Source organism: Mycteria americana, chromosome 24, assembly GCF_035582795.1.
Source record: "Mycteria americana isolate JAX WOST 10 ecotype Jacksonville Zoo and Gardens chromosome 24, USCA_MyAme_1.0, whole genome shotgun sequence".
In the NCBI taxonomy this organism is placed as follows: domain Eukaryota; kingdom Metazoa; phylum Chordata; class Aves; order Ciconiiformes; family Ciconiidae; genus Mycteria; species Mycteria americana.
The window spans coordinates 4,950,628-4,978,537 of NC_134388.1; the positions used below are offsets into that span (position 1 = coordinate 4,950,628).

Sequence of the window (27,910 nt, forward strand, 5' to 3'; positions counted from 1 at the left end):
GCTCTTCCCTGCCAGTTTTTGCTGATTAAAATCCTTGTCCGTGGCACACCCTCATTCAGGGCTTGACTGCAGCTGCCCAGACATGTGTCTTCACTCTGGGTATGACATGCTTGACACTGTAACTCCCCTAGTTCCTCCCTGCCAGCATCAGGACTCCAAAAATGGGACAGAGGAAAGGAATACCTGGATTTTTTTTTCTCTTCTGTGCTAAGAAAACCTCCCTGCTGGCTCCATTTAATGCACACCTGCCTCTCACTCTGTGCAGCAGCTCTGTCTCCTGGGAACGCATCCCTGTGTGACTTGCTTTGGATTCCTGTCACCTCTGGGAGGGAGAGCAGTTGTCAAGGACCAGAAGACTCTGCTCTGGCCTTGCAAAGAGAAGCTGTGAGCACAGCACTAGCCTGTTGCAGTGCCTCATCCCCATCCCTTCATCTCTGCTCAGTGCTTCCCAGTATCATTCTCGAATTCCCAAGCCCAAACATCCCAAGCTGTGCTGCTCCCAGGTTGAGCCCACAGGAGAGATGGCACTCATGCCCCCGACCTCTAGGCTCAGACACTGTTTTCATCTACCCATAACAAGGTCTGGACATTAATATCTCCAGCCAGTAAGGCTAGAGGGAAATGTTTTCTGTCTGTTGCCTGCTGGGATTTGAAACCCTGTTAGCCCAGCATTGGTGGAAACAGAAGGCAGAGACTACATACAGCATCCTCTCTCACTTGTTGTTGTTCTATCAGCCCGTGGGAAAGATAAGCTAGCAACAGGGTGAGGAGCTAGTGCTGAGGCAGAGGCTGCCCTGTTGTCTCTGGAGCACACAGTGTCACACATGTGCAGACTGCAGGACGGGGTACGTGAGAAAGGGGTGACAACTCACAGTTGTTGCAGCCTACGCAAGTCCCAGTAAACTACAAAGGGGACGTACGCCCTGGAATAGCCGGTGCTGCAGACTGCAGAGCCCTTCCCTGCATGCCATGGGGACAGAGGCGATACCAGCCTCCTGCCTCTTTCCACCTGGCAACTTCTTACCACGGCAGTTGACAGCGGCATCTAAGGAAATGGAATTTGGTACCTTTGGTTCTCACTTTGCAGGCTTGCGCTCAGCAGAGCCTGGGGAGCTGAGTGGATGCAAGCGTTGCTTCAGCTGTGAGCTGACTGGAGCATGCAAGTGCTGCTCCTTTAGATTACCTGTTGCTGGAGCTGCCTGGTCTCTTGTGTCTGGAGTGTTGCTTGCTCTTACCACAAGTGTCTCATTTCCAGCATTATTCCAGCTGCTGCTATTTTGGAAGGACGGAGGGAAGCTGATGGAGGAGGTGGGACCTTGTGCCGAGACGATTAGTGCTGTAGCTCATGTTCTTTTCCCTCGGAGCAGAAACTGCCTTTACACACCACAATCTAGTAATGATAATAATTATAAATTACTCTGGGAAAGGGAACTGTGAACCTCACTGCATTTTTGGGGCTTTATGATGTGTTTGTGGACATTTTCCAAAACACACATTTAATTGCCTTCTCTGGTGCACACGGAAATTGTCTTCCAGTGTGTGCATGGAAGGGGGTGTTACACTCACAGAGTATGCTTGCCTGTGCTGTCAAGTGTAAACAGACCATTTCTGACCTAAAAATAACCTATCTTCTGAGTAACAGAGCAGCTGATCTCTGCAGCCCAGATGCAGGAGCTCAAAAGGATTAGGTCACCTATTTTTCATTAATGGTGCTATTTAATTACAAATTCCCCAAGTTTGATCCTTTGGAGATTTAAAACAAAGTGCCTAGTTGCTTTCCCTCCATCAAGAACTTGCTTCAGTGTGTTCTCACAAAAATACAGATATCAAAGACAATCTGTTAAGTAACTTTGATGTGAGGCTGCCTCACAACACAACACACATTACCAGGGGGCTCTGCAGCAGCTTTTTGGGAAGAGAAAGATTTTTACCTCGTTTAAAATCACTCAATGAACTTAGGGTATTAACCAGTCTGGCCTGTGCTAACCCTTTCTTCCCTCAGCTCTCCAGGCACCTTGTAGATGCTAGTAATTTAAGTAAGTCCAACAGGGAGGGCAATTATCTGCTTTGTGGAGGAGGAGAAATCAAAGCCCGGAGAGGCGAGGGAGTTTGCAGAGCGAGGCAGGGGCAGAGCTGCTGGTGGTCTGCCACTCTGACTGCCACGTCAGCTCTAGGTCTGGACTGGATTTGCATTCCTGCTCAGCCTGGAAGGCCTGTATTGGCATCTGTCAGGTGGAGTCTGCATTAGACACATCCTTTTTCTGAGGCTCTATTTATTTATTACAGGCACGTCCTGTAATAGCAAAGCTTCAATTCCTCTTGCTGAGCTGGTCAGAAGAACCTTGTCACAGGTTTGGATTCAGAGCAGAGAATCACATCTTGCTGCTGTTCATCAGAACATCGTGCAAAGAGGGGAAGGTTACAAGATTTTTTTATTTGTTCATCCTGATCTCATATGTGAACCATTTTCCGCACATTCCCTTTATTAATGTTCTGTCTAGCTTTTCTATGAATAATTAAGATCCTCATTTGCCAAAAGAATTAGGTCTCTCAAGGTACCTGCAATCAGTAGCATTTCTCCTCCAGCAAGGAAGCCGCTGTTATTTAGTTGCTGACAGCTAATTGTTATTGTGAGACAGAAGCAAACATAACCCTGCAGCCTTGCCATTCATTGCTGGCTTTTGTAACACAAGATTTTCCCCTTTTGAAGCAAAAGAAGCATAAACAGGGAAGGGGTGAGGGTTGGAAAGTGCATGGTGGGGATGCGTTGCTGTTCTGAAACACAACTGAAGTCCTTTTTAAATGCTCACTAGAGTGGGGCAGATGGAACTCACGCTTTGCTGCTATGCTGTCTACAGTAGGGTTGTCTCATTGCTAACCACAGATTTAGGGCATTTGTGGAAATAGCTGGTGATGAATGGGTTTTCATTAGTTTAGAAGAGAGGAAGACTGCAACGGAAAGTGCCTCCCAGAACCATCCATCACACTGCCCTGCAATGCCTCAATAAAAGACTTTTAACAAATGCTGAGTACAGGACCAATCTCATCAAAAAGCCACTATTCAGATTATTCTGGCAAGGAAAAGAATTGCAGCTAGCACCCGTGGGGAAGACTGTAAAGGAAAATGGCCTCTGTTCCTGGTTCCCGACAATGGAAGAGCAAAGGAGCACAGCCAGGAGTGTGACTAGCTGAGAGAGTGATGCACAGCAAACGCATGAAAAGTACCGCTGGCCTCGAGGTATGCCATGTGCCGGGAAACAGCGTCCAGCATCCTGCCGGGGACAGGGCAGCTCCAATAGCAAAGTTTCTAGAGACGGACAGCACCGTTTGTTTGCAATGAACAGGCTGTTCAGAAAGTTTAGTGAATGGGCTATGTTTGTTCCTGCTGCAGAAGCGTTGATTTCACAAGAGCCGAGTGGAGGAATTTGTAGTTAACAATATGACTGGGTGTAATACTTCCCCCACTAGACAGAAACAATACTTCCAGGGGGTTACACCTCCTCAGGATATCATATATTGGGCTGCTGAGTCTCGAGAGGAGGCACTATTCCAGGATCTCTGCATGACCAGTGCATAACACCCCCTTCTTGTTGGTACCCAGATCCCCTATCCACAGTTTGAGCTCAGCAGCACTCTCAACACTGATTTTACACACCATAATGATGAGATACCTGGGGGCTGGAACCGCACCTTGTGTGCAGTCGCACCTAGACTCTGGCTTCATAGGGGATATGAGGATAAGCAGCAGCCTAGAACTTGTGCTTTTCATAGCATTTTGGGTTTTTTCATGGCTTTTTTTTTTTAAACAGAGTCTGGCCCTGGCTGACTCTTAGCCTGACATGAAGAGGCTGAACACAGTGTGAAACAAGGAGAGCTTCCTGCAGGATTGAAGTGGAAGATTCACTGCAGATTCCTTATATTTGTGACTTGTTGCATGACTTGCAGACCTTCTTGCACTCGACCTAGACTGTCAAGGAGTCAACTGTCTTTGCTGCAGGTCTGGTGCAGTTCTCCAGTGATGCTAGGTTGTACTCTGAGAATATAAAATGCATAAGGGACGAGAAGAGCCTTAAATAGCATAAGAGCTGGGTCTCATGCTACACTCTTCCCTGACCCAGGTCAGAGCAGGTCCTGGGGAGAGCGGCAGGCAGCACAGCACTCCACGAAGCTGTCGAAGCTGCTGTCTCAGCTGCAGCTTGCATCTGCCTCTCCCCCACTCAGAGGGAGTCCTGCTGGGATGTGCAGCAGCTTGACTCAGGTCCTCCCTCTCACTTCTTGGGAACAGGCTGAGCATGGCCTCCCTCGGGAGAGATGACTCACCCAGGCGTGGCACACGCTGGTCTGGTCAGCCTCCATCAATGAGCAATACAACACAGGCACTGGCCAAGACGCAGGGCTATGAAATGGTCACTGCCAGAATTTAAGGATCCATATCCAGCTCCACCTTGTGGGTCACAGCCACAGAAGAGAAGTGTGAGAGAGTAGTAGTGCAGAACGTAAGAAACTTTTGCTCAACTTACTTTCTCCCATACTCCCAAATCCCACCCTCCTCCCTCCATATTACAGCGACGGAGATGCAAACCAAACACACCTTTCTTGGAGCTGATCTCTATTTCAAAAGAAGGCTGCTCCTGTAGGAATAAAATATGAACACCGGCATGGGGTGGTAAACAAGTCCCTAGAAATTTTGCCACCCAGTTACTTCCTTCCCTTCTTAAATACCCTGAAACAAATATTACTACGGTAGCTCCAGCCCCATACAGTTGTGAGAACACTTCATGCAAAAGAAAAAAAAAGAAAAAAAAAAAGTAAAAACCAACCAAAAAACCCAACCCCAAAACAGAAAAGCCCTTCCCTGGCTATGCAGGTCTGGAAATCTCGATGTTTCCTCATCACCCCTGGGAGAGGGAAGGGCTTTGCCTAGACACAATCCAGCACAGAGTCACCAGCAGTTCACTCCAGCAGATTCCCAAGGTGCCAGACCTAATCCTGCTCTGACTTGCAGGCAGTGCGTGGAACTGTGGGTTCCTCTCGTGGTCACCAGGTGAGTGAAAGGAGAGGCAGGCCCTGAGGAGCCGTGCTGCCTCTACCCAGGTCAGCTGAGGTTCAGCTGGGTGCGGAGAGGGCAGCCAGTGCTTGCTAAGTACCAGAGTTTCTACAGACCTGTGAAACATTCCCAGGATTACTGCTGTCTTTCCCTAGCTTATAGTGGCAAAGAGGGCAAAAAACCAACAACAAAATCCAAATCCATCAACACTCCTGTAAAGTTACTAACTACTTCTACACAGACACTGCTTTGTCATTCAGCACAGGGCTAAGCATGCTCCTAGGTAACTACGGGGGTGCAGCGGGCGCCGTGGGGGGACACAACTTTCCAGGTTTCTGTGGTGCCTCCCTCAGGCCTTGCTCAATTCCTATTACTAGACAACATCTACAATAACTCACAAACTTCCCACAGGCCCCGCAGGGCACCAGTCCCAGCATGCTCCGAACGCCTCCTGTTCTCGTTTAATCTGGCCAAGCATGGCAAGCTGGGACCCGTACCCTTCACAAGGAATACTGCTCCGCTGACACAGAGCAGGACATCTCTGTGGACTGTTTCCCAATAAAAAAAGAAAAAAAGAAACCAAGAGCAACTGCGATTTGCTCCATTTAATTTCAATTAACTGCAGCCCTTAGAGGCTGGGAGAGATGCCAATCTAGCAGTTTGTTGGCCATCCCCTCAGGGATGTCCCATTTCTCAAATGCCCCTTTCCCAACCAAGCCTCTATTCTTCTCAGCTTAAAGGAGTTTTAACAAGTCATTAAATCCCACTGTGTTAAACTAATAAGAGCTTTAAAACCTGCAGCTCCTTTTCCTCTGGAGGATGTGACTGAACAGTGGAAAGGACACACAGTCAGGCAAGCACCCTCCTCTGCAGTGGGGACTCTGCTACCTCTGGAAGCTCCTGACAGTGACCAGCGTTACTGGATCCTGTTAGAAAGACACGATGTAGTTAGGGCTGGGGAAGAGGAAAAGGAGCAACTGTTGTCCTCCGTGTGCTAGAACTTCTCCTCCCTCCCTAGGTGGGGAAACAGGCAGCTTATTTGCAAAAGGCAAGTGGTTTCCTAAAAAACTACTGAAAAAACGCGAAGGCTGCTCAGCCCCTTCCCCTAGAAAACTGTAAAAATGTTGGAGACACAGTGTGGCAGCAGGGAGGCTGGGAAGGCAGCACGGCGACAGCTGCTGTCTCTGGACCATGCCACAGCCATGGCAGGGTCCAGAGAGGTCTGGCTGTGACTTGTAGATGCTCCCTGTAGAGGATTCAGAAGCTCAGGTCCTCTCTGCCCTCCGTCTGGGTGTTCAGTGGGCAGTAAGAGGCTGTGGCTGGTCTCCACACTGTCCAGGCAGCTGCTGGTATGTTGGCGTATCCTGCCTGAACAGACCTCAAGGCTGTTCTGTGACCGTAATTGCTGTCAGCGACCAGTCCCAGCTCAGGCTTCCCTCCTCCGGAGGTGTCTCCTTTGAGCGTGCTGCTGCTCAGTTGCTCTCTACCAGCTTGGCTAGTCCCTGACGGATCTCACTGAGCTCAAATATCTTCACATCCATTATCTCTGCCACCTTGGTGACCTCGTTCTGGATCTTCTCCCTCTCGGCCAGGGTTTCCGCCAGCGTCTGCTCAGCAAGGTGAAGGCGTTGCTCCAGTTCTGCGTTGCATGCCTCCAGCTCCTGCCGAAGGACACAACTGCAGTGAGGTTGCTGCCCCAGCACTGATACACGCTGCTCCCAGACCACCACCTTTATCTCCACAAAACAGCCCTGCTAGCACCCCAGCACCAGGCTACCCACATCCAGCCAGCCCAGTCTCCAGTTCTTTCACTCAGGGACCTCCCTATCTTAAGCCACAGCACCCTGGCACGCACATGCATGTGAGCACATGTTCCCCAAACTCAGGTGTCTGCCCATGGTTTGCAAAGGTGTATAAATGCAGCTCTCCTCACACACCTATCATCTCCAGGTCTGATGGCATTTCATGTTTGGAAGATATTTTTCTGCCACGAAAGCCAGTGTCTGTGTATGGGGCTGAGCCCCACAGCAGATACCCTTGTTCAGTAGCTCAGAGGTAATAAACACAGGCAGGCAGTGCCCTCAGAGACTGCACAACAGATCGTGCTTCCATCTGTGTCCTTGCCCTGAGGTGCAGAGCAGCTTGCATCCCTCCTGCCAGCCAGACTGAGTCAGAGCTCTGCTCCCCAGCCATCCCTGTCCACCCAGCAAGCTGATCAGAGTCCTCCTCAGAGAGATGGAGGGTCACAGGACATCGCGGGTCCTGCTCCAGTCCCATGTCAGGGGCTGCTGCAAGCGCTAGAGGAGAGTACGTGAAGGCTGGGTTTGCTGTTGCCTGCTGATTGTGCCCCACGTCGTATCTCTGAGGGACACAGGGAGGCTGGAAGAAGGCAGACATAGGCAAGGACCCGTTCCCATCACCCAGAGGCAGACAGGCATGGCAGCTCTGTGGCATTCACTCTTTGGCTCAAAGGAGAAATGGGGATGGATCCTTCTACTCTGAGTGCAGAGGTGTCCCAGATCTGCCATCTTTACCTGCAGCTTCTGCAGTGTTTCCTCACGCTCGCCCTCTGCTTCCCATCGGCCACACTTCTGGCTCTTTAGCATCTGAATCTCCTAAAACACAAGGAGGAAGAGCATCATGTCAAACCCGCTCCTATCCCAGTGGGGCCAGCCCCCCACCACATACCCCAGCCAAGGCCCCTTCCCTCTCTCCAAGGATCACATAACCACACTCAGCTCCAAATTTTAATACCTCCCTTTCTAAGCTTCTACTTCTGCTGCACCTGCTGCCTCCCTCTAAGCCGTTAGTCCCTAATCAAGATGACTGGCTCAATGCCAGCAAGGTTCAACAGTCTCTGCACCCTGTTGCATCCTTGCTCAAGATCAGATCCCAGGCTCTTGGGGCCAGGGTCCCTGCTCAGCTGTTGGGTGAAACCCTTTGCACACCTTTGCCTTGCCCCAGCGTTTTTCTCCTAGCCTGAGTAGCTCTGGGGAGGGCGGAGAGATTTCTTTTCACTAAGGATCAGGAACCCCAAAACACCTCCCCTCCCCAATCCCTGCTTTGTGGCTCCAACTCTAGGGATCTGTCCACCCACCCTGCTGAAGCACGGCCACCAGAGAGCCTGCAGATGGGAAAATCGGAGAGATTCTCTCCATATCTCCCCTCCTTCACAGCCTCTGTAATGAAAACTCTGCTTTAAAGCATTCATTTAAATGCAGTGAAAGCGAGAAGCAATTACTACACTAGAGGCTAACTGCAGCTGCAGATGGCTGAGAGGGGAAGGGGTAAGACACGTCCCTGCTGTTTGTGCAGTGTCTGAGACTCTCCGCTCAAGGCTATTTGCATGGGAAACTCCCAGCACTTTACTCCCACTCAGCTTTGCCTCTCGGGGAGGGGAGACCACTGAGGGGGCTGGGCTGGCTTATGGAGGCTCCTGGCTTGCATAAGCAGCATGTACAACAGCACGAGGGGCCCTCTGATCTCATACAAGCTGTAACGACAGACAGCATGCTGGTGATTGACAGGCCACCCAGCTTCAGGCTTTACTCTGCTTTGTGGGGTATTACCTCGTCTTTAGCCTTGATGAGTAGTTCCAGCTCCTCCAGGGTTTGGCTCAGCTCTTCCTTGTTGTTCTCGCTGGAGGAATCGTGAGCACCCTGTGACTCCAGTTCTGCTACCTACGTGGAAGCAAGCACAGGGAAGGTACACTCAGAGATAAAGGAATGTCCTGACACCTTATCACCCATAGTCATTCTCTGTCATGTTTTGGCTTCCTTGCAAACCCAACCAGGCTTACAACAGGATAGCAGCTCCCACCCTGGGGCTGTTTGGAAAAAATTCTATCCTTCTGCTCTGCATAGATCACGCACAGAAACACACTGCAGCAAAACTCTGTCTAGAGACTCTGTGTCTCTGCTTTCTCCGGCCATCTTGCACTTCCAGCAAAGCCTGACTGACGGACATCAAGCACATAAGCCTACAACCCATAGCAGTGGCTAGATCCAGCTCCATGTACATCCCTGGGCAGAGATTGCTGAGGGCAAGGGAGTTACTGCAGCTCAACCACAGCAGAGCTGGGAGGAAGGGTTTGCCCAAGCGTGCTCCCCATTCCTGAAAAATTCAGCCCAGTGGCTTAGATTATTCATGAAGAGAATTCATTTTTAAAAGCTCATCAGGTCTGCAGCAGCTATTGCCGGGGCCCAAGCTCTCACAGGGCCTGCGCTGAGCTCTACAAGTGCAGCTCCAGCGATGGGTACTCTCACATAGACAGGGCCCGGACCCTGGTGTGACACTTTCCCACGAGCAGGGGCAGCAGGACAACACTAGCTGGACTGGGCCTTTGTCAGGGTCCATGCAAACAGTGGTTGTGAGCTGTCAGGCTCACAGGGTCATGGCCAGAATCAACCAGCTCTGGTCCCAGAATGCTCTGGTTTAGGGCCAATAATCTAGACGTTTCACTGAGTTACAGTTTCTTCTGTGATTCTGCAAAAGTCCCCAGTGGTTGCCCTTCACCCAAGGGTCCCAAAATCCTCACTCCTAGCTCCCGGCTGTGAGAACAGCCACCAAACAGCTGAGTATGCACGGAGCAATGGCAGGGAAAAGGCAGCTCATCCCAGCCAGCCCCAAAACCACACATATACATCGGCACAACCAAGATCTCTGCTATACCTAGGACAGGCTCCTGCTGCAGAGGAGAAAATTTGTTCCATGCAGCTCTTTTACTGTCTGACTCCAGCACTGAGAATTAGCAACGGGTACAGTGAATCCTGGGGGACGGCTGTTTACCGCGCAGACTGGCCACACAACAGCCATCAAGTGGAAACAGCTGTTAATTGCTATAAATCCCTGCTGTCTTTTGAATGAGCTATCTAGAAGTGAAATGGCTTTATGCCTTCTTTTCCAGGGCTCCAGAGTCCTTTCCCAGCCAAACCCCAACTGTCCCAAAACCCTTCCCCAAGTAACTCCACAGTTCTTCCCTCCCAACAAACCCAACCGTGTGACTGTCACTCCTCTGCCCAGATACACACAGTTGATCTGTGACCTCTCCAATATTACGTAGGTCAAAAGATCCTATTATTCCAACCGAACAAGGGCTTGTTTGTACTGCACCACCCGGGTTTCATGATATTACAGCTTGGATTCGAGCTAATTATAGCAGATAGAGCAACCTTCATCCTTCCTGTCAGCAGCCAGAAGATTGCCCTGATGCCCAGCTCAGCGGGGGCATGGGCCTTACTCAGTATTGATGGCAGCTGGGAACTACCCCCAGAAAATCTGAAGGGAAACTGGTATTCTTTGACTTTGTGCTCTGTTTTCCTCCCTTTATCCACGGGGACTCAGCACACCCCCAACTTGCTCTGCAGAAAACAGGAGCTCTTGTGAGAGCTCCCTAGTTACATGGCCTTATTCCTCGACATGTTTTCCCTGCCAGGCTCTTGCAGCATCCTGGATTTCCTTCTCAGCTCCTGCTGACACCCATGGAAACTGATGGGACAACGGGGTCAAGGGCACCATCTGGCTCTGGGACAGGGCTTCCTCTGACCTGCTCTGCAAGGGCCCTCCTGTGCTCACCCGCTGCCGCAGCGTTTCTGTCTCCTCCTGATAAGCAGCCAGCTGCTTCTTCCACTGGTCCACGTTGGCATTGGCTTCATGGAGAGCAGCCACGAGCTTGTTGTTGTTGTCCTGGAGGCTAAAGAATTCAGCCTCCCACTGGACCTCACTCACCGAACTGTGTGAGAGAAGAGGGGAAGTGTGCAGGAGAGCGTAAGAGTCTCAGCATGAAGGCTTCTTCCCACAGTGCTAACACGCACTGAAACCATGCTCTTGGAAGTGCTGGGCAGCTCCCTGTTTTCTGTTTGGCTTTCATATCACTTCCCAAATGTAAATGCTTCTTCCAGCCCTGAATCTGCATCTCTTTCCTTTACCCCTGGATAATATTTGACTTTCAAGCAAGCACACATGGCCTCAAACTGCAGAAACCACACTGTGAGATTAATGGGGTGGGGGAGATACAGCTACTATAAAAGACCTTTGCAATATGGGACTGGGAATCCATTTTTAAAATCTTTGTTAGATCTGAGTTTGCTTTGAATAAAACCCTACCACCCCAGACTCAGGAGAAGGTAGCAAAGGACATTTGCTTTTGATTTAAAAATATTCTAAGTGTTCAGCTGGGAGCTCAACAGGAGCCACAGGGCAGAATCCAGCCCAGAGTCTTTTGAACAGACAAAGAGTGGAAGCAGCAGGGACATTGCTGGAATCATCAGGGGAATTAACACAAATGCAGCCTTGGGCCAGCTGGAAAAGTGTGAACATCTTCTGGTATCACAAACTACTGATCTGTAGATAACTGGCATCAACTCATCCCCACTGTGGGCACAAAGCATCCTCCTTCCCATGCTGCCTGAACGGCAGATTTCACCTCCAAGGTGGAATAACTTTCTACCAGGGAAGAGCGGGAATTGGTATAGTGGAGGGTTTGAGCAGCAGCAGACACAGGGCATTACTCAGCTACCTAAAGAAGTAGTGTTGGGTCAAAAGCATTTGGGATGACAGGGACATGCGTCAAATCATGACAGAATAGACAGTTTAGGAGTCAGAAGCAGAGAGCACTTGTGGCAGCCTCACCCTTCTGAAAGCATCTTCTTCAGCCGCTCCTTCTCTGTTGTTATCTCAACATCGGCACTTTGGCTCCGGAATAGTTTATCTTCTCCTGGCCCATTGGAGCTGATGATGGGGCTGGGAAGTACCTGGGGGATGAGGAAGAGGTGGTTATCACACAGGCGTGAAGACTGACCATGTGGCCTCAAGGTCTCTGCAAACTCATTCACAGCCAGGGTTCACAGGGCTAGTTCTCCCGTCCCCACACTCTTGTGAGAAAGGCTGGCTTTCAGTCCTAACTCTTAGGTAGCGCTGCGCTTGTCTAGCTAACTCTTTGCCACAAGAGGTGGCAAAGATCCTCATGTATAGCTCAGCAGCACCAGTCATGGCATAGAGATGACTTCGGAAGCTATGCGGAGACAGGGCTTTCTCTTGAATAGGTAGGTTAGTGCTTAGCTCTTCCAGCAGCTGCCCTGCTGCCACGTCCTCCCTTTCCCTGTCTCCATGCCATGCTGGGGCAGCGATCCCAGTGCACAGACACCCTGAGCAGGTGGGCTCACAGCTTGCACACACCAGTTATTCCTCCCTCTCGACTTGAGGTACTGAATTCTCTGGCCCTCAACTTCCCCTTGACAAATGCCAGCGATGTTACAGCCTGTAACCCGAGTCCCGCGGCTGTGCACAACACTCCGAACCGCTCAAGCTGGCCGTTTCAGGGTTTTGCTGAATTCTTAATAGGATTTTCTTGCTGGTTCTCAGAGCAGTGGAAAGACTTAATCAACTCTAAACACAGACCTGCCAGGCCACCTGGGTTCCATCATAAGTCCAGCTTCTGTACCTTGAATTAAGAGACCAGGTGCCATTGGGTAGTGTTTCTCAGGCTCAAGGGAGGGAAACTCTGCTATTGCTCAGGTGACTGTGGCACCCACTTTCCAAAGGTGTGGGAGAAGAAACTCACAGCCCCTGCACCAAAGTATACCCTTCTTTATGACTCCATATTCCTGCATACATCATAGCTAGCAGAGACAAACAATTCATCCTCCCAGGCTCAAGGGAACTGACAGTGGAGCAGAGATGAATATGCAGAAGCCAAAGCAAGCTTTACATCCTCTGGCCCCTCCAGAAGACCCTGTCTGCATGGTCTCCTTTCACAGCAGGGAAGAACCTTGGCACTGACAGGGCAAACTGAGCTATAAAAAGACTCTCTGAGATCCTAAGTTGGGGGCTGTGAGACCAGGTGGCTGGTGAGCCTGCTGGAGTTGATAGGTAGCCCTCAAATGCCTGTGGTAAGGACAGCCACCTGCCTTCGGAGTCGGCTGACATCTATAAATAGAGCCACAGGGCCATGAGATGTATTGAACACCAGCTTCATGAAGCCTTCCAGAGAGCGATTGAGAATCAAGACCTGCAAAACACAACCCTGCCTCACCTTTATCACAAGGTGGGGAAACTGAGGCAGGGAAGGTGCAGAAGTTTGCTGTTCTGGTGTGTTGAGCCCAACTGAAACTGATAACAGTTGAAGATGCTCCACACTGTTTTGTTGCTTACATAATACTCTGTGATGGGGATGCTAAATGGGATGGTGATTGGCCTAAATGGTACTAGAGGACAGAAGAGAGCTGCTGTCCTGGGATTTCCCCAGCTCTGAAAATCTGAAGCCTAAGTAAACTAGTGCAGATGCAGAAAATGAGGGGAGCCCTGATTTAATTTCAGGAGACAGATCTGCTCTCTGCTTACTTGCAAACAGAAACACAAATCAATTATTCAAGGATGAAGCTCATGTTTGAAGCTCTACTAATGTAGAGACTGCGAATCAGCAGTGGGACAGTGGGAGAAAGGATGATGGGCTGATGTATGTACAGGCTGGGGAAGGCAGGACAAGATCTGCATGCCCACATGGCAGGGGACACTGCGTACGTCACTGCATCAGCATGCTGGCTGCCGGATGGCTGCAGGCAGGGGCTGTGCATACTTGTGTCCAAGCTCTCCCAGTGAGAGACGAGGTAGGCTGAAGGGGAAGAGTGAGCGTGGATTCCCATTGTGGCAGTTTTAGTGCTGCTGAGTCAGGTAACAAGAAGGAACAGAGCCTTAGGCCATTTCCCTGATCTGTGTTTAACCTTCACCTTCTGACCTCCTCATCCCTTCTGTTGCAAGTTGCCATCACAGCACAGGGGAGATGAAGGTGTCCTCTTGTGGCACCTGATGAGTTCTGCCTGGTGTAAACAGGATAAGAGGGAATATCTCTACTCCCAGCCTCCATCTCCTGGCCAGGGGAGCTAGAAGATGGAAGCTGCAGCTGGCCATAAATCTCTGTCTTGGGCAATTACTACTGACCAGAGACTTTTACCTAAAACTTTGGTTCTGCTATGAATGCTCTACTCTACTCCCTTCTTCACTTGCTACCCATTAGGATGGGGCTTAGAGTTAGCAGGAGCCAAAAGCTAGGCAGATTTTCCCCATTTTTGCACCCCACATGACATTTCCAGTCTCTGCAGAGCCACCGCATCCACCTCCCCCTCTTTTTCTTGCGGGCCAAGGTACTATTCACACTCCCTCCTCCTCCTCTGCTGCCACACCATCTGTACTCAGCCCAGAAAACGCAGTGTCCTCCATCCTACAGCTCCTCTCCTACTGCCAGGAGCTCTGGGAAATGCAGCCACCTCTGGAGTGAACTGTTTGGGAGGACAACTTCACCATCAGCACTGAACTGCTTCACCATGGGGAAAAAGCAGGGTAGAGTTCTCCATAGCTTATCTTCTCCCCTCCATCCCACTGCTGCTGGAGTTGGTTTAGCTATACAGGGAGAAAGGTAACAATTGCAAATGCAACACACGAGAATGATCTGTGATGGGCTTAAGCTTTCTGGCTTGGTCTCCTGAGGGAAAGAAAATTGAATGACTAGCTGTCATGCATGCAGTTCTACCTTAGGGGAGAGTTCCCAAGGGGGAAGAGTGATTTCTACTCTCACAGCACAGCTTCTGTTCCACAGTGGAAATATGACAGAAACAGAAGTCTGGCCAGCACTCCTCAGTCACCAGGTCTAAGAAATCACTTTTTCTTTCCATGAACCCCCATGGACAGCACCATCACCTATCAGAGACACTTGGAGAAGAACCCCCTGCAGCCCCAGAAGAGGAATTAAAATAGTTGAAAATGCCACATGTCTTCCTTCCTATGGTCTTCAACCAGGCGACATGCACTCCTGCATGCTACTTGCCTGTTATTGTCACACTGAGCCCAGGGAGAGCCAGCAGCTCTAAAGAAAAAAAAAGAAACACAACAAAAAACACCAAACCAAAAAATCCCAACCACCACAACAAAGAAAAGCACACCTCCAGCATGGCTTTATAGGACATCAAATGGTTTTGATAGTTTAACTGGCAAAGAGGGAAGAGTGTGAACCTCCGCAGGAGCTCCACTTAAGCACCGATTAGTTAGTGTACTTCATGTGTTTCAGTAGAGTGACCTCAGGGCCACAGGTGTAATCAAAATGTGAAGCTCCAACCTCAGTGTCTGGCAAGAAAGCTCTCAGAGAGAAAGGGATGAAAGCAAGAAGTTACTAGACGAGATCAGCACAGTGACCATTTTCCCTAGCTGTCATCGCTCTGCAGTGAGCTTTACTCATGCCTCTTTCCAAGCATTACCTGGTGAGATGTGATATTCAGGGCAGGATTGGTCAGCTCTGTTTTATCCTGGGACTTCTCCCTTGCCAAACGGGCCGCTTCTTTCACTTCCTGGAACTTCTCTGCAAACTAGAGGGGAGCGGAAATGTCACTCCGGTGCTACGCTGAAATGCGGAACAAACTAGAATTGATGCCTGGGTTACTCCTCTCTTTGCAACTTCATTCAACATGCTTTTTGATTTCTCTTCAACTAACAATAAAATTCAGGGAATAACCCCTTCCTGCCCCTGCCCATGATTCTGGCACTCAGGGCTGTGGGGTTAGCTAAATAGCAATGACAGAAATTGAGCCCGAAGTCCTAATTCAATTTCTGATGCTCAAAACACTCTGCAAATACTACTTTAAAGCTCTTCCTAGCATCTTTGCATCTTGCATTAGATTTTAGCACAGTGGGAACAGCATTACATCAGGTTCCTAGTCTTTTCTCCAGAGGCTGATCTTCCCTTCACGGTTTCAGGGACAATCCCCCTGCTAGCATCAGGTTTCTGCCAGCACCTGCAGCATTACCTGGGAGAGATGTTGCTCCGAAGCAAAGCCCAACCCATACACTGTGTTGGCTCGGCTGTCCGCCCATTGTCCAAATTTCTGGGACGTCTTTGTGAAGGTCATGTTGGGGGTAATAGTGCTGTTGATGATTGCCTGCAGAGAGAGGCAACAATGAGAGTCAGAGAAAAACTCCAGCCTGCTGTCCTGGAGTGGTGGCATGGGATTGATCACTATAATCCCTCTGTACTCTAGGAACTAGGGGTAGAAAGCCTGGCTTTTAATTTAAGACAACAGTTCAGACTTTTTGTTGACCAAAAGTCTTTCTAGTCTGGCTACGTGACATGAACAAATCTCCATCATCTTGTCTACTGAAAAAGAAAGGGGAAAAAAAAAAAGCCTCAGTATCATCAGCTTCCTCCATTGCTGGAAAAGAAGATAAGAGACAGCATGTCTCTGGGGACTTAACGACTTTCTGATGTTCTCCATTTTCATGGCAAGTAAGAAAAAAAAAAAAAGGCTTAAAAAGCAGTCAGGACTAGCTATTACGAAACACTCTCTGCTGGTTAGGGTAGCAACAAAATAAATTGCCTGGGAAGGCTGCCGAATCTCTGCCATTGGAGATCTTCAAGAACAAGTCAGGAAAATGCCTATCAAGAACAGTTTAGGGGAGTTAATCGCGTTTTGTGGAAGTGACTGAACAGACTACCTCTGAGACTCCCTCCACCTCTGTCTGTCATTTCATTACATCTACAGGGGTTGGTTTCAGCACAGGATAAAGGCTCTCAGAAAAAGTTTCTGTTCTGCATGCACAGGGGGTGAGAAGAGAGTGGGGCTGGGAGGGATGACAGACTTTAGGGCACATTTTTCATCAGCAGGGATTCTACTGTCTAACACTAAATACACTTGAGCATGGAGGCAGTGTTTTACCTTCTGTTCCCTGTGGTGAAGATGCTAGAGTGCCCATGCTGAGAACTGACCAACTTGACACCAAAAACATCAACACCAGAACAGACTTTGGCTGGAAAAAAACCTGCTGTCAATCCGTGTGATGCTGTCAGAAAATGCCCCCTACCTTGGTGCCCCCCACACTGATGATCCGGTACACATTGCGCGTGGCATCGTAGAAGTAGGAGACAGTCAAAGCGTGCTTGCTGGCAGGGATCCAGTTCCGTTTGGTGGCAGGGTCAATCTGGAAAACATGGGCCCTGGTGCTGAAGATTGGCTGCTCCCTGCAAGAGAAATGAACAGGGCTGTCAGGGCAGAGGGGAAGTGGAGCAACGGGGGAAGTGCATCGACTTCCTGGCACTTGTGTTGCATTATGCACTGCCAACAGCACTTCTGCTATTCTCCTCCTCTCCCGGGATCCGAGACACTAGGTGCTAAGCACTGCAGCCCCCAAGGACACAGCATCTCTCAACCAGCAGCCCTTCACTGAGCCTCTGTGCAGGGAGTAGCAGCTCCCCACTGTCTGGGCTGGTATCATCTAATGTCCCTTCTTATTAGGGGAGTCATGACCCAAGTTCTCCATCATTTCCGTGAGTTGCTTTTCCAAGACCTCTGGGCTTCTCTGTGCTCTCCACATCCTTGGCACTCTTCTAAAGCCCATTTTACAAGCTGGGGGACTGCTGGCTGATGCCCCTGCAAAGTAAAAGCCCATGGCTGTTTATGCCTCCTATTCGCCCACCATCCAGGCAGCATGATGACAGCAGCTTTCACTGCACACTAGTGACCTTGGTCTATGGAAATACCCTTGGCACAATAACAAAGCTACCAAGGGTGTTTAACTACAGGTACAGGTTTTTACCTTCCTCTAGAGCTTCTCTGTCCTCCTCTGCAGTCTTCAGACATTTCCAAAGACCACAGCCTGGTCATTCCAGCAATAACAGACTATACCCTCAGGTTAGTAGGTCTTATATACACATTCACCCAAGGATGGGCACAAAACTTGCAAGCAGAAGTGCAAATAGGACATCACAATCTCATGTTTTGGGCATACCTGAGGGTCCTTCACAACACAGTTGGTGTGGCAGAGTTATGCTAATGATTAGGGGTTATATTATTTTGAGCCTGACTTGAAGCTTTCTTTCACCATCCCTCGGCACCTTAGTGGTCAGTTCATGGTGACTTCACCAGATATATGATTTCTCTGGCTGCTGAATTATTTGTACTTCATAGGATATGTCCAAGCTCTAGGGAAATGGATGGATGAAGGATGAGTTTGGGATGCGAACACAAAAAGCGCCTTCCCCTCAGCACAGCTTTTCCTCCCTTGACTCACGCTTGGGAAGCACATCCTGCAGCGAGAGGTCACATCCCAGGATTAAAAGCAAGTCACTTAATGAATTAAAGGAAACACTTCACCACACAATGTGCAGCTGCTGCAAGAAAGCACTGAACCAAGCACTGTCCAGATTTTGTAACCAGTAATAAGGAGTTGAATCTCAGGCATCAGGATGTAACTCGAGTGTTTCAGGAGGCAGGAAGGAATGTTTCCATGACACAACAGTCCAGGTGCATCTGGTCTTGGGTCTTTGTTTGACTTTGGTTAAAACCCGAGGCACTGGCCATCGCCACACTCCCTACCCAAACCTAGTGAAATCTGATGTGATTGGAAACATCCCACAGCCCCACGACAGCTGCAAACAAGGCATAGTCACAATCCTGCTATGTGTGAGCTCCCAAAACCCAGACATTTACATTTCCTCCCCATTCCAAGTCCTCGCAGCTGCAATGAGCAGACCTTCCCGTCAATCTAAAGACAACTGTACCTGGTGCTTTTTGAACCTATCACCAAAACTTAGGAAGGAAATAAAACGCTCCCTGCTACCTCCCAGTTTCAAGCCTGTTCCCAGGTTACAACCCTGACTCAGATCTCTCGTTCAGAGGCAGACTGCACGAGGGTCTAAACCAGCCCCTTCTCAGCATCCTCTCTGGCTGGTTTTATTAATTCACAGTCTGGTTTTGGAATGAGATTCAAGTTTTCCAGGCTCCACTAACAGATACTAAATTTTACATGGATCACAACTTATCCTTTGAAACACAGTATCTACAGAGGAGGGAAAAAACCAATGTTTCTGCACCTTAACCCCCAAGTCCTGGGCTAGTGTCAGAAAGAACAGAAGAAGGACATTACCTAGTTGTTGACATTTGTTAGTAAGGGTAAGACAGACTACAGGCCAGTGGAGTTAGTATGCGTCTCTCCTCCAACAGCTTCCTTCTTAGGTCTCCTAGCTGGACTGAGGCTCCTTTTTGGTTTTGCCTCCACAGTGATTCATTTCCTAGCGATGGAAAAGTCAGCTGTTACTTATCACACAGAGCACAGACAGAGCGTTCAACCAGGCAGCCTTCAGGGACTTCGTTTGTCCCAAACTCATAAAGCTTGTAATTTGTAATGATTTCTCATCACTGAACACGTTTTCTTCCCTGTCATGGGAGATAATTGGGTGAGCTATGTAACTGGAGTAAGTCCCTCTGGCAGCAGGTGCTGGCAGTTGGGAGAGGGCCACAGAGGAGCCTGGAAGGCTCTAGTGTTTCCAGTCACACACACGTGATGCTGGCTGCATGACGGAAAACCCTCCTCAGAGATCACCCCTCACGCATGGCAGCTATTCCTGTGCTCGCTAGTCATCAGTGAGATCTGCACCCAGAGTCAATGGAAACCATCCTGCTGACTGCAGCAGGATTCGGACCAAGTAATATTTCAAACAGCCCCGCTGCCATGCACCCTGACGGAGCTCTCTGACATTCCCAGAGATAACCCTTCTCTGCCCGCAGGGACGGGGTTTGTGTCTGCAGCTGGGAATTCACCTACCATGTGCACTCCCTGCCCTGTGCTCCACGGAGCCAGGCACGATCCCAGACCCCAGCAGCGAGGAGCCCCTGCGGCTGCCCTGTGCTGTCTCCCCATGACATGAGAGACAGCTGTGCTATCATTTGCTTTGTAAATTAGTCTCTCCAGTAAATGGTCCCCACCCTGCTCTTCCCCCACATCAGCTGAGACTGCATATCTCAAAAAGGGAGCAAAAGGGTAAGAAAGTGAATTTGCATTATGACGGATGCCCGTAGAAGGAGTAGAGAGCCCAGATCTCCCAGCTTCTCTGCTAAGTCTGCCTTCAAGCAGGCCAACTCAGAGCGTCTTAATACTTGGAAAACCCCGCTGCCTTCCTACTGATCACTCCAAGCCAGGAGAGGCTCAGAAGGCCACTCAGATGTCAACTGTCCTGTAATTACAGTGTCACTAACCACAAAAGGCAGCATTACTTTCCTTCTGAGCACCAGGAGTAGAAAATAAAATGCCACTGGAAGGCCTGTCAGACAGAAGAAAAGCCCATCTTCAAGGGGTTAGCTTATGCTTTTTCCACTCGAATGAGGCTGACTTGGCTGCTCCCTCACCCAACACACAGCCCCTGGGGACACATGCTCTTTTCCTGGTCTCAGGTACACCAAAAAATGCACCACTGATGGTGCTGATGGGGAACGGTGCTCTACTTTTTGTGCCTTCACATAATCACTGCTGTCTCAGCACTCCTCATACATTTGTTCATGCCTTATGGTCTTCCCTGAAGCAACAAAACTTCACGCTGTTTGTGAGAGGTCTATCCCTTCCAGGTACAAATATGAAAGTCTCGCAGACTCTCCGAACAGGCCTGCTGCCAGTTACGCCAGATGTGCTTTGCTTCCAACAGATAGCAAACCGGCCGGCAACAACAGCAGCAGGGCATGTCAGCAACTTCACCTGCCTGCCTGGTGCCAAGGAGGGAACTCCTGCAACTCACCTCCCACCAAGGGAAGCAAAATATGCAGAATCTCCTGAAATTATCTTTCACATTTCCCTTTTCCTCACTGCAAATGGGAACAGTTGCTGCCAACTTGCATGTCCCTAATAACGGCAACTGGAGATTGCTTTATGAGGCCAGCACATTATTGCCTTCTCACAACTACCTGAGTATTGTGCCAGCCTGGCATGGGGACAGGGCTTTCTAGGAAGCAGTTGCTTAAGCTCTGTAGGTAATGCTCAGGAGAGCTTTGCGCTCTGCTTGGGAACACCACAGAGATGTTCGTGCTCCTTTTGCACTGCTCGTGCAGGGAAAAAAAGTCTTTGTTTGTTTTAAATCCATCAAACGATACAAATTGTATCCAGCTAGTACAAGAATTTCATTGTCAAGGATGCTGACTAGCCTGGAAACCTGCCTTTCAGTAGTCACTTACTTGTCTGACAAGGTTAAAGCAAACACTCCAAAACAAAAGCTCTCCTAGAGTCTAAGTGGTGGAGCACAAGAGAAAACAGACAGAAAAAGGAGGCAGAAATGCAAACCAAGAGAGAAGAAAAGCAAGAAAGTCTGCAAATCTTGGGGCGCATCTCTAAGAAGTCACAAATGGCTTTTTAAATGGAAAGTGCCTCTACCTCACCCTTTCTACGATTCCTTTAGCAGGAAAGAACCGCGGCAGGGGTTGACACAGCTCAGCACAGCTGAGTGGATTAGCAAGGTGGGGACACAGGCAGGACTGCGGGGCACTGGCGTACGTGCTGAGGGAAGTTCAGAGCAGGAAAAGCACAGGTGCTGAAAGCCAAATCTGAGATGCATGAGCAGAGTAATGTCTGAGGAGCACTCGTCTGCATTCAGCTTGCTTCTGGCCAAGCTGCTGACCTCTTGTTTCCAAAAACACTACAAAGCATTTAAAAATAATCCTGAAAGTGCCCAGGATTCAAACCGTCATGTTCTCTCTCCCGCTACAGCCCTCTTTTCCCCTGTGTTTTAAGGGTATATGCTGGATACACCACACATCCCTAAGAGCTGACACTTCTTTTCCTGCTCCCAGCTGGGAGTCCCCATAACAATACAGACATAGCAGTGAAAAGGGCATGTGTAAATAAAACCACTTACATCCCCCCAGGGCTGTCCTTTGCAGATAATTAAGAAAAACCAAAGCAAATGACTGAAAGGACAAAGATCTGGCTGAGGCACAAACATGATCAGCAAGTGCCTGATGGCAACGGGAAAGGATCCAGGTCTCATCGCTGCCAGGATTTGTTCCCAGCCCAGGGGGGAAGGGCAAAATTCAATATCCCATGTCCCACTGATAGCTTAAAAATTACCTGTCCCCCATGAATGTTCCCTAACACTCCAGCAGCAGGCTTCCAGCTACCAGGCAAAACCAAGCAGTCAAAAATGAAAAGAAGAGATGATCTGACTAATCTAGCTATTCCTAATGTGATGCGTTCTTCACATCAGCAAAGCACCTGGCTCCAGGATGCTGCCTGAGTAAAGACCCAACCGCCTCCTCTCTTGTGGCTTCTCCTTACAGAGAAGCTGGAAGAAGGTCACGGGGTGTTTGGGGAGGACACGTGAATATGGGGTATGGATCAATTGCTTCCGATTTGCTCACTGACTGGCGTCTCTGACTCAGTGGTCATTAAGACGACATGTAAAACTGCACGCTGGTCTCATTTCCACCTTGGTTCTTACATTATTCCCCTCTCTACAGCATCCAAATTGATTTCTTAATGAATAGCTGCTTATTTCACCATTGCCAGGGGAGCAAATCATTATTTGTCCTCTTAATTTATGGTCTCAGCAGAGCAGCAATGGACTGAGCAGGCCAAAGGGACCAAGTTCGCTAAGGCTGGATGAGGGAACTCGTCAGGTTAGGACACACGGACACACTGCCAAGACCCTGGAGCAGAAGTGCGCCCTGCAAGCCCTGCCCTGTGCCAAGGAGGTACAGATGGCATCAATTCAGTCCCTTGCACCAGCGCCATATTTTACCTAGCAGGGGAACAGTAGGCATAAAAGGTGCCAAAGTCTGGAGAAGACTAAAACCAGCGCTGCCCCCTCTATTCTGTGTAATCTGAACACATATGTCACCGGATGCATGGACTGTCCTTGAGTGTCCTGCCTGGATGTGGGCTCTACCCTCCTCTTTACAGGCATGCGGGCCTCTCCCTAAGGGGGATCTTCTAAAATAACCCAGTGCTGCTACAGAGAGAATGCAACAGAAAGGGAGATGGGCCACCTCCCAGAGAGGCCTCTCCAAAGAGGGACTGCAGCATCTCCCGTTTAGGAGACAGCACCAGGGACTGGTACCAGGATCGTCCCGTGCACCTGCAATGCATGGGATCGTATGGATCGGTATATACACAGGCAGCACGGTCACACAGGCCCACCACGCCGCGCTAAAACAACGTCCAGGCTGAAGCAGAGCTGCTGACACCAGGCTGCTGGGAGCTCAGCTCGCCTGCCCTGCCTCAGAGCCTACCTTGCGCAGAGGGTTCCTCACACACGTCTACCTTGCACTTTGAGCAAGCCACCTTTAATCCCTCTGCTAGGTATGTCTTTAATAGGGGGATCTCACAGAGTCCTCTCTCTAATCCTCACCACAAAAATACTCTCAAACCTGCAGATTAGTCTAATAGCGGAACAGAACTAAAAAGGTGAAGAGATTTTTGGTTTAAGCCACAGGAGTCTGAAAGGGTTAAATCCCTGACAATCCCTGACTAAGACATAGACTTGCATTTTTTTTAGTTTCACTCGCATCCTTGTTCTCTTTTGTTCTCTTCCCCAGCAAAGATAGTTTTGGTTACCTGCTGAGCACAGTTGATCGTGGGACATTTCCTGTGACTTCTTACCTGATAGGACTAAGCAGGCCTTGAGCAAGCTCGTTAGGCTTCCTAATTAAATCACTGATAACAGGAACTCAGAACGATTGCGCCAAAGATAAGCACCAAAGAACTAGCTTAAATCGACCCCCTGGTAACATTCCGAGGCCAAAGGACTGATGAGCTAACTCAGTGACTATATATGGACAAAGGAAGCCCAAAGTTCAACTAGCGGACAACGTGAGGAAGACTATAGAAGACCACCGGGAGGGTGAAAAGACCCTAACCCTAATTTTACTGCGCATGCTTGGACTATGTAAATGAATTCCGGGAACTCATCACCATAAAACTGCCCTTTTCGGGAAATCTGATGAATATGTATGATTTTGCTGTATATGAACTGATGTGTTGTGCTAACCTGGCGGAGCACTTGTGGCGGAGCGATCGCCAGTGCTGCCCAGCGCTGCAATAAAGAATACCTGCTTAATAGTCATCCCGACTATCGAGTTCTGATTTCGGCTTTTCACGGCAACAAGTCACAGAGCTGGGAACAGAGCATGTTCCCCACTGCAAGGTAATGGCGTACAATCCTCTAAAGAAACATCTCCCGTTTTAAGGGCTAGCCCAGGTTAAAGGAAGGGACAGACAACCTTTGAAAGAGCTGTTCAGCAGAACGTTTCTCTCTGTCTGAATTTCAATAGCACTGTGGCAGCTCCAGTATTTCACTGCATGCTCGCTCCCTTCTCTCTTTGCCCCACCCCAACTTCAGCTGCCTGTTGGGGTCCTTACACCGCACAGTCTCCTCAGAGAAACTGCATTTTATTGCTTTTACTTTCTCAGGGTATTTCCAATGCAAATAGCAGCTCTTTGGGAAAAATCCTGTTTGGCGGTTACAGGCTCTCTCTCTCTCTCTTCAGCAGGTTCCTAAACCTAAGGACAACTGCTAAAATGCAGCCACCCTGTCAGACCTCTCGAAAGGGAGAGAGGGAAAGAAAGAAATCAGGGTTTTATTGTGTGCTTTAGATCTTTTATTGCATCGAGCAATGTCTTTGCTCAATAGCTTCTACACTGGGTGTGGGGAGGGGTCTCTTTCTGACTGCACAGCTGCATTTGACTTAGGCTTTGTCCTTGTTCTTCGCTGATTTTCTGTGCAATCTGGAAGATTTTTCCCACTGAGATCCTCTTTATTGGTTTGTTCTCAGTAATTCTCGCCTCACAATCCTGTCTGCCTGCCTGTGACATGCCCATTTAGTTAACTGAATTACTTATCACATCCTGCTCACCCTTTGCTGCATGACCAGAGAGAAGAAACCTTATGTTCGCTGTGGAGAGGAAAGCTTTTAAAGTCCCCATTCCCCAAATTTATACTAACATTTCTGTCCTGTTTTCAGTTCCAAAATGAGGTGTGTGACAAAAAAGCAGGATTCAAACCTAGACACAAGTATAGAGTTTTAAGAGAGAGATTTGGTGGGCGAGTTTGAATTCAAAGCACTCCAGGAACACAAATAGTGAATAGGTCTGAGGTTTAGGAATAAAGTCTTTTAGCCACTCAAGGCAGCAGCTGGAATGTGCTGGGGAGGCTGGTCCTCATTAACTGCATTTGCCTTGGTGCTCCCAGATGGGGTTCAGTCAAGGGCATCTCTAGCAAGCCCATGTGCTGTTCCTCAGCTTGCACCTCCTCTCGTTCACTGCAGCTTCTCTTTGCAGAGATGTTCACTTACTTGTCAGAGAAAGGAGCCTCTCCGCACTTGGACGCGGAGAGGATAATCACTTCCAATACTTTGTATCTAGCCAGTCTGTGGTCCCCCTTCATCTAAAAACCAAACCAAAAATGCCTTGCAAGAAACCACAAAGTACCAGATCAGCAGAATCGTTTGTTTCTGTGGACCACCAGCACAACAGCACTCAGCCACAAGGGCAGGGAAGGGCTTTGGGGTGCAATGCTCCTACTGACAGCAGCGGGATACCTTCAGAGTGCAGAGCCCTAGGAACGTATTTTTGCACTGTGCCCTGTGGCTGGGCTCAATGTGTAGCCACAATGAGCAAGCCCCCCCCAAAAAGAGGTCATCTTCTGATAAAAGGCCCATTGCCAGCCCCAGCAAGATGTAAGGATTTCCCAGCTGCTGTGGTGGGAACTTCGCAGTTCTCACTGCAATCTTCCCAAAAGTCCTTTCTCTCTGCAAGGTCTGGTTTCCTGGATGGGTGTTCACAGGGCAGCTTGTGCAGAGCAGAAAGGGGTACATGAGAGCATGTGAGCATGAAAGATATGTGGCTCAGCTCTGGCGCTCAGCCCACCGCCACGCTGAGTCAGCTGGGAAGCCGTGCTGGCTGCGTCAGGGCCAGGGCTCTCCCTTCTGTTGGATCACCAGCCAGAGCACTCGGGTGTGAGAAACCCTACAAAGCAGCACGGTCCGGGATAATTTGAGGGAGGGGGCTGGCCAGGGAGGAAGGGGGGTGAAAATGTGTTTCAGATAGACAGAACCCAGTATTTCAAAAGGCAGAACTGGAGCACAGAGAGGGCATGAGAACCAATCTCCTCCTCCACTGCTGTCTGTCTTTGTTTCCTTTTATCTTCCCTCAGCAGCTTGAATAGCTGCTGACTGCATGTCAATGCTGTTTGGGGAAGAAGTGTGGGTTAATGAGAGTCAAACCTCATCTCTTTCCCTTTGCATTTCTCCCCAAAGTCTAACCCTTCCTCTGAGCCAGGGACTGGGTGTAACTCCCTCCAGTCTATGGAAACTGCTGCTTCAGTGGGTGCAGAGAGTGTGCTTTGATATTGCCTACCCAGGATTTGGGCACAAGCCCCCAGGATGCTGATTGTTAGACACCGAACTGCAAAACTGCCTTGGGAACAAAGTTTGGGAGGACCGATTCCCAGCCCTCTGTTCTAAACACCAGGCAGGTTTTCAAGCCCTCTTAGCTGCAGCTTCGCTTTCATTCTGTGCTGCATAATGTCACCTTGGGGAAAATGCATAGATGCTGCTAGCGTCCAGGTGGGATTGAAGGAGGCCAGACTTCTACCCCATAGCCACAAAGGGAAGGTGGAGCAGCTCCAGCCATGGGAGCTGGCTAGGGGCTGCTTTCCCTTCTGCCTCCCCCAGCTCCCAAGAGATTACCCAGCAGGGCTTAGCACAGGAATGAAAAGCAGCTGCCTCACGGCCTGTCTGCAGATAAAGGGCAGCAAAGGAATCCTGGCTGAATATGCTCCTGTTGGATCAGCATGGGGAACAGCGACAAGCATGCAAGGTCAGGCACAGAGATGGGGGATCAAGGGCATTTAAAGACACAACACAGCTGAGAGAGGTTTTTTTTTTTCTTTTGGAAACCAGTCTCCATCTACAGAGCATCTTGGCTGCTGAACACTATGCTACTGGCTGTCTACAACACAATCTGTGCATTCACCTTCCTGGGACAACTGTTACTTCTGCTACTAAGCTTCAGCAGCTCTTTCTTTTGAGACACACAGACCCGTTGCTGGAAGTCTGTACAGCAATTAAAGTTAAAAAACCCAGCAGAGCCAGACTGCAGCTAAGTAATTCTTTATACATTCCAGAAAATATGTCCAGTAATAATTAGAACCAGAGAAGTGGAGATACACGCACATTTCAAAATGCTCCATGCCTCCAACACATTCTGCCTCTGCATCTTCATTATAATGTACAGGACCCGTAGTACTTCCAGGCACAGATGCCTGCTCAGCTTCACTAGAACAAGCCCCTAAGATCTGCTGCTATTTTTGACCTGCCCTTGCCAGAGCTCCAAAAGCACAACCAGCAGCCCCTCTGACAAGGGCAGTTCAAATTGCCTGTTTAGCAGAGGTCAGTGGGATGACAGTATAGATAAGAGTGGGTGAATTTATTTGCTTGATATATGTGACAAGCAGGTAAACTCTATACTGCTCAAATTAGAAGCTGGTACGTTGCATCTACCTGTACTTACATTTGACAATACTATCAGCAGAGTCAGAGAAATGTAAGTGCCCACCGAAGACTCAGCTAGGACCTGACTAAATTCACTTCCCTCAGGATCAAGTGTTATTTACAACTGTCCTCTTCAGAGAGGAAGTGCTAACGCATTAATACATATGGTGCAGTGGACACAAAAGAGTCCACGGAGAATTTATCCATTAAAACCAGAACATGGTGTTACAAAGAAATCTAATATGGAGGAATGAGACCAGAATCCCCGCTTTAAAAATAAGTTAGCTAAAATCAACTGCCAGAATGTGATGTAAGAGGTGACATGCTTTTAATCTTTTGTATCCGGAGTAATCTAAATGCTGCTGAAAGCTACTCAATATCCCCATGTGATCAACGTACAAGCAACGTATACTTTTATCTCAGGAGTGAAGTGGAAATAAGGAATTTTGGGTGGAAACGTCATCTCTGGCTTAACAATAGTTTTGCTACTACACCACTATAATTACACAGTGAAGTCTAAGCAGACTGAGAATATGACACTATCTCAACATTTTCCATGGGAGCTGGCGACCCT

At 49.1% G+C, this 27,910-nt stretch overlaps 1 protein-coding gene across 8 annotated transcripts in view; it reads right to left on the bottom strand.

The window, feature by feature from the left end:
• Positions 1-2,425: 2,425 nt before the first annotated feature.
• Positions 2,426-27,910, bottom strand: part of HOMER3 (homer scaffold protein 3) — a 41,900-nt gene continuing 16,415 nt past the window's right edge. For 6 of the 8 annotated variants that reach the window (XM_075524115.1, XM_075524118.1, XM_075524114.1 and 3 more), the window contains 8 exons: positions 16,892-17,048; positions 15,841-15,972; positions 15,295-15,402; positions 11,678-11,799; positions 10,622-10,778; positions 8,617-8,727; positions 7,582-7,662; positions 2,426-6,708 (listed from right to left, as the gene is read on the bottom strand). In XM_075524115.1, coding sequence (XP_075380230.1) covers positions 6,520-6,708; positions 7,582-7,662; positions 8,617-8,727; positions 10,622-10,778; positions 11,678-11,799; positions 15,295-15,402; positions 15,841-15,972; positions 16,892-17,048 — 1,057 coding nt within the window. In that variant the 3' untranslated portion in view covers positions 2,426-6,519. Of the gene's footprint in view, positions 6,709-7,581; positions 7,663-8,616; positions 8,728-10,621; positions 10,779-11,677; positions 11,800-15,294; positions 15,403-15,840; positions 15,973-16,891; positions 17,049-18,952; positions 19,098-27,910 lie in introns of all 8 variants that reach the window. The other 2 variants (XM_075524121.1, XM_075524122.1) reach the window with 2 other exon arrangements.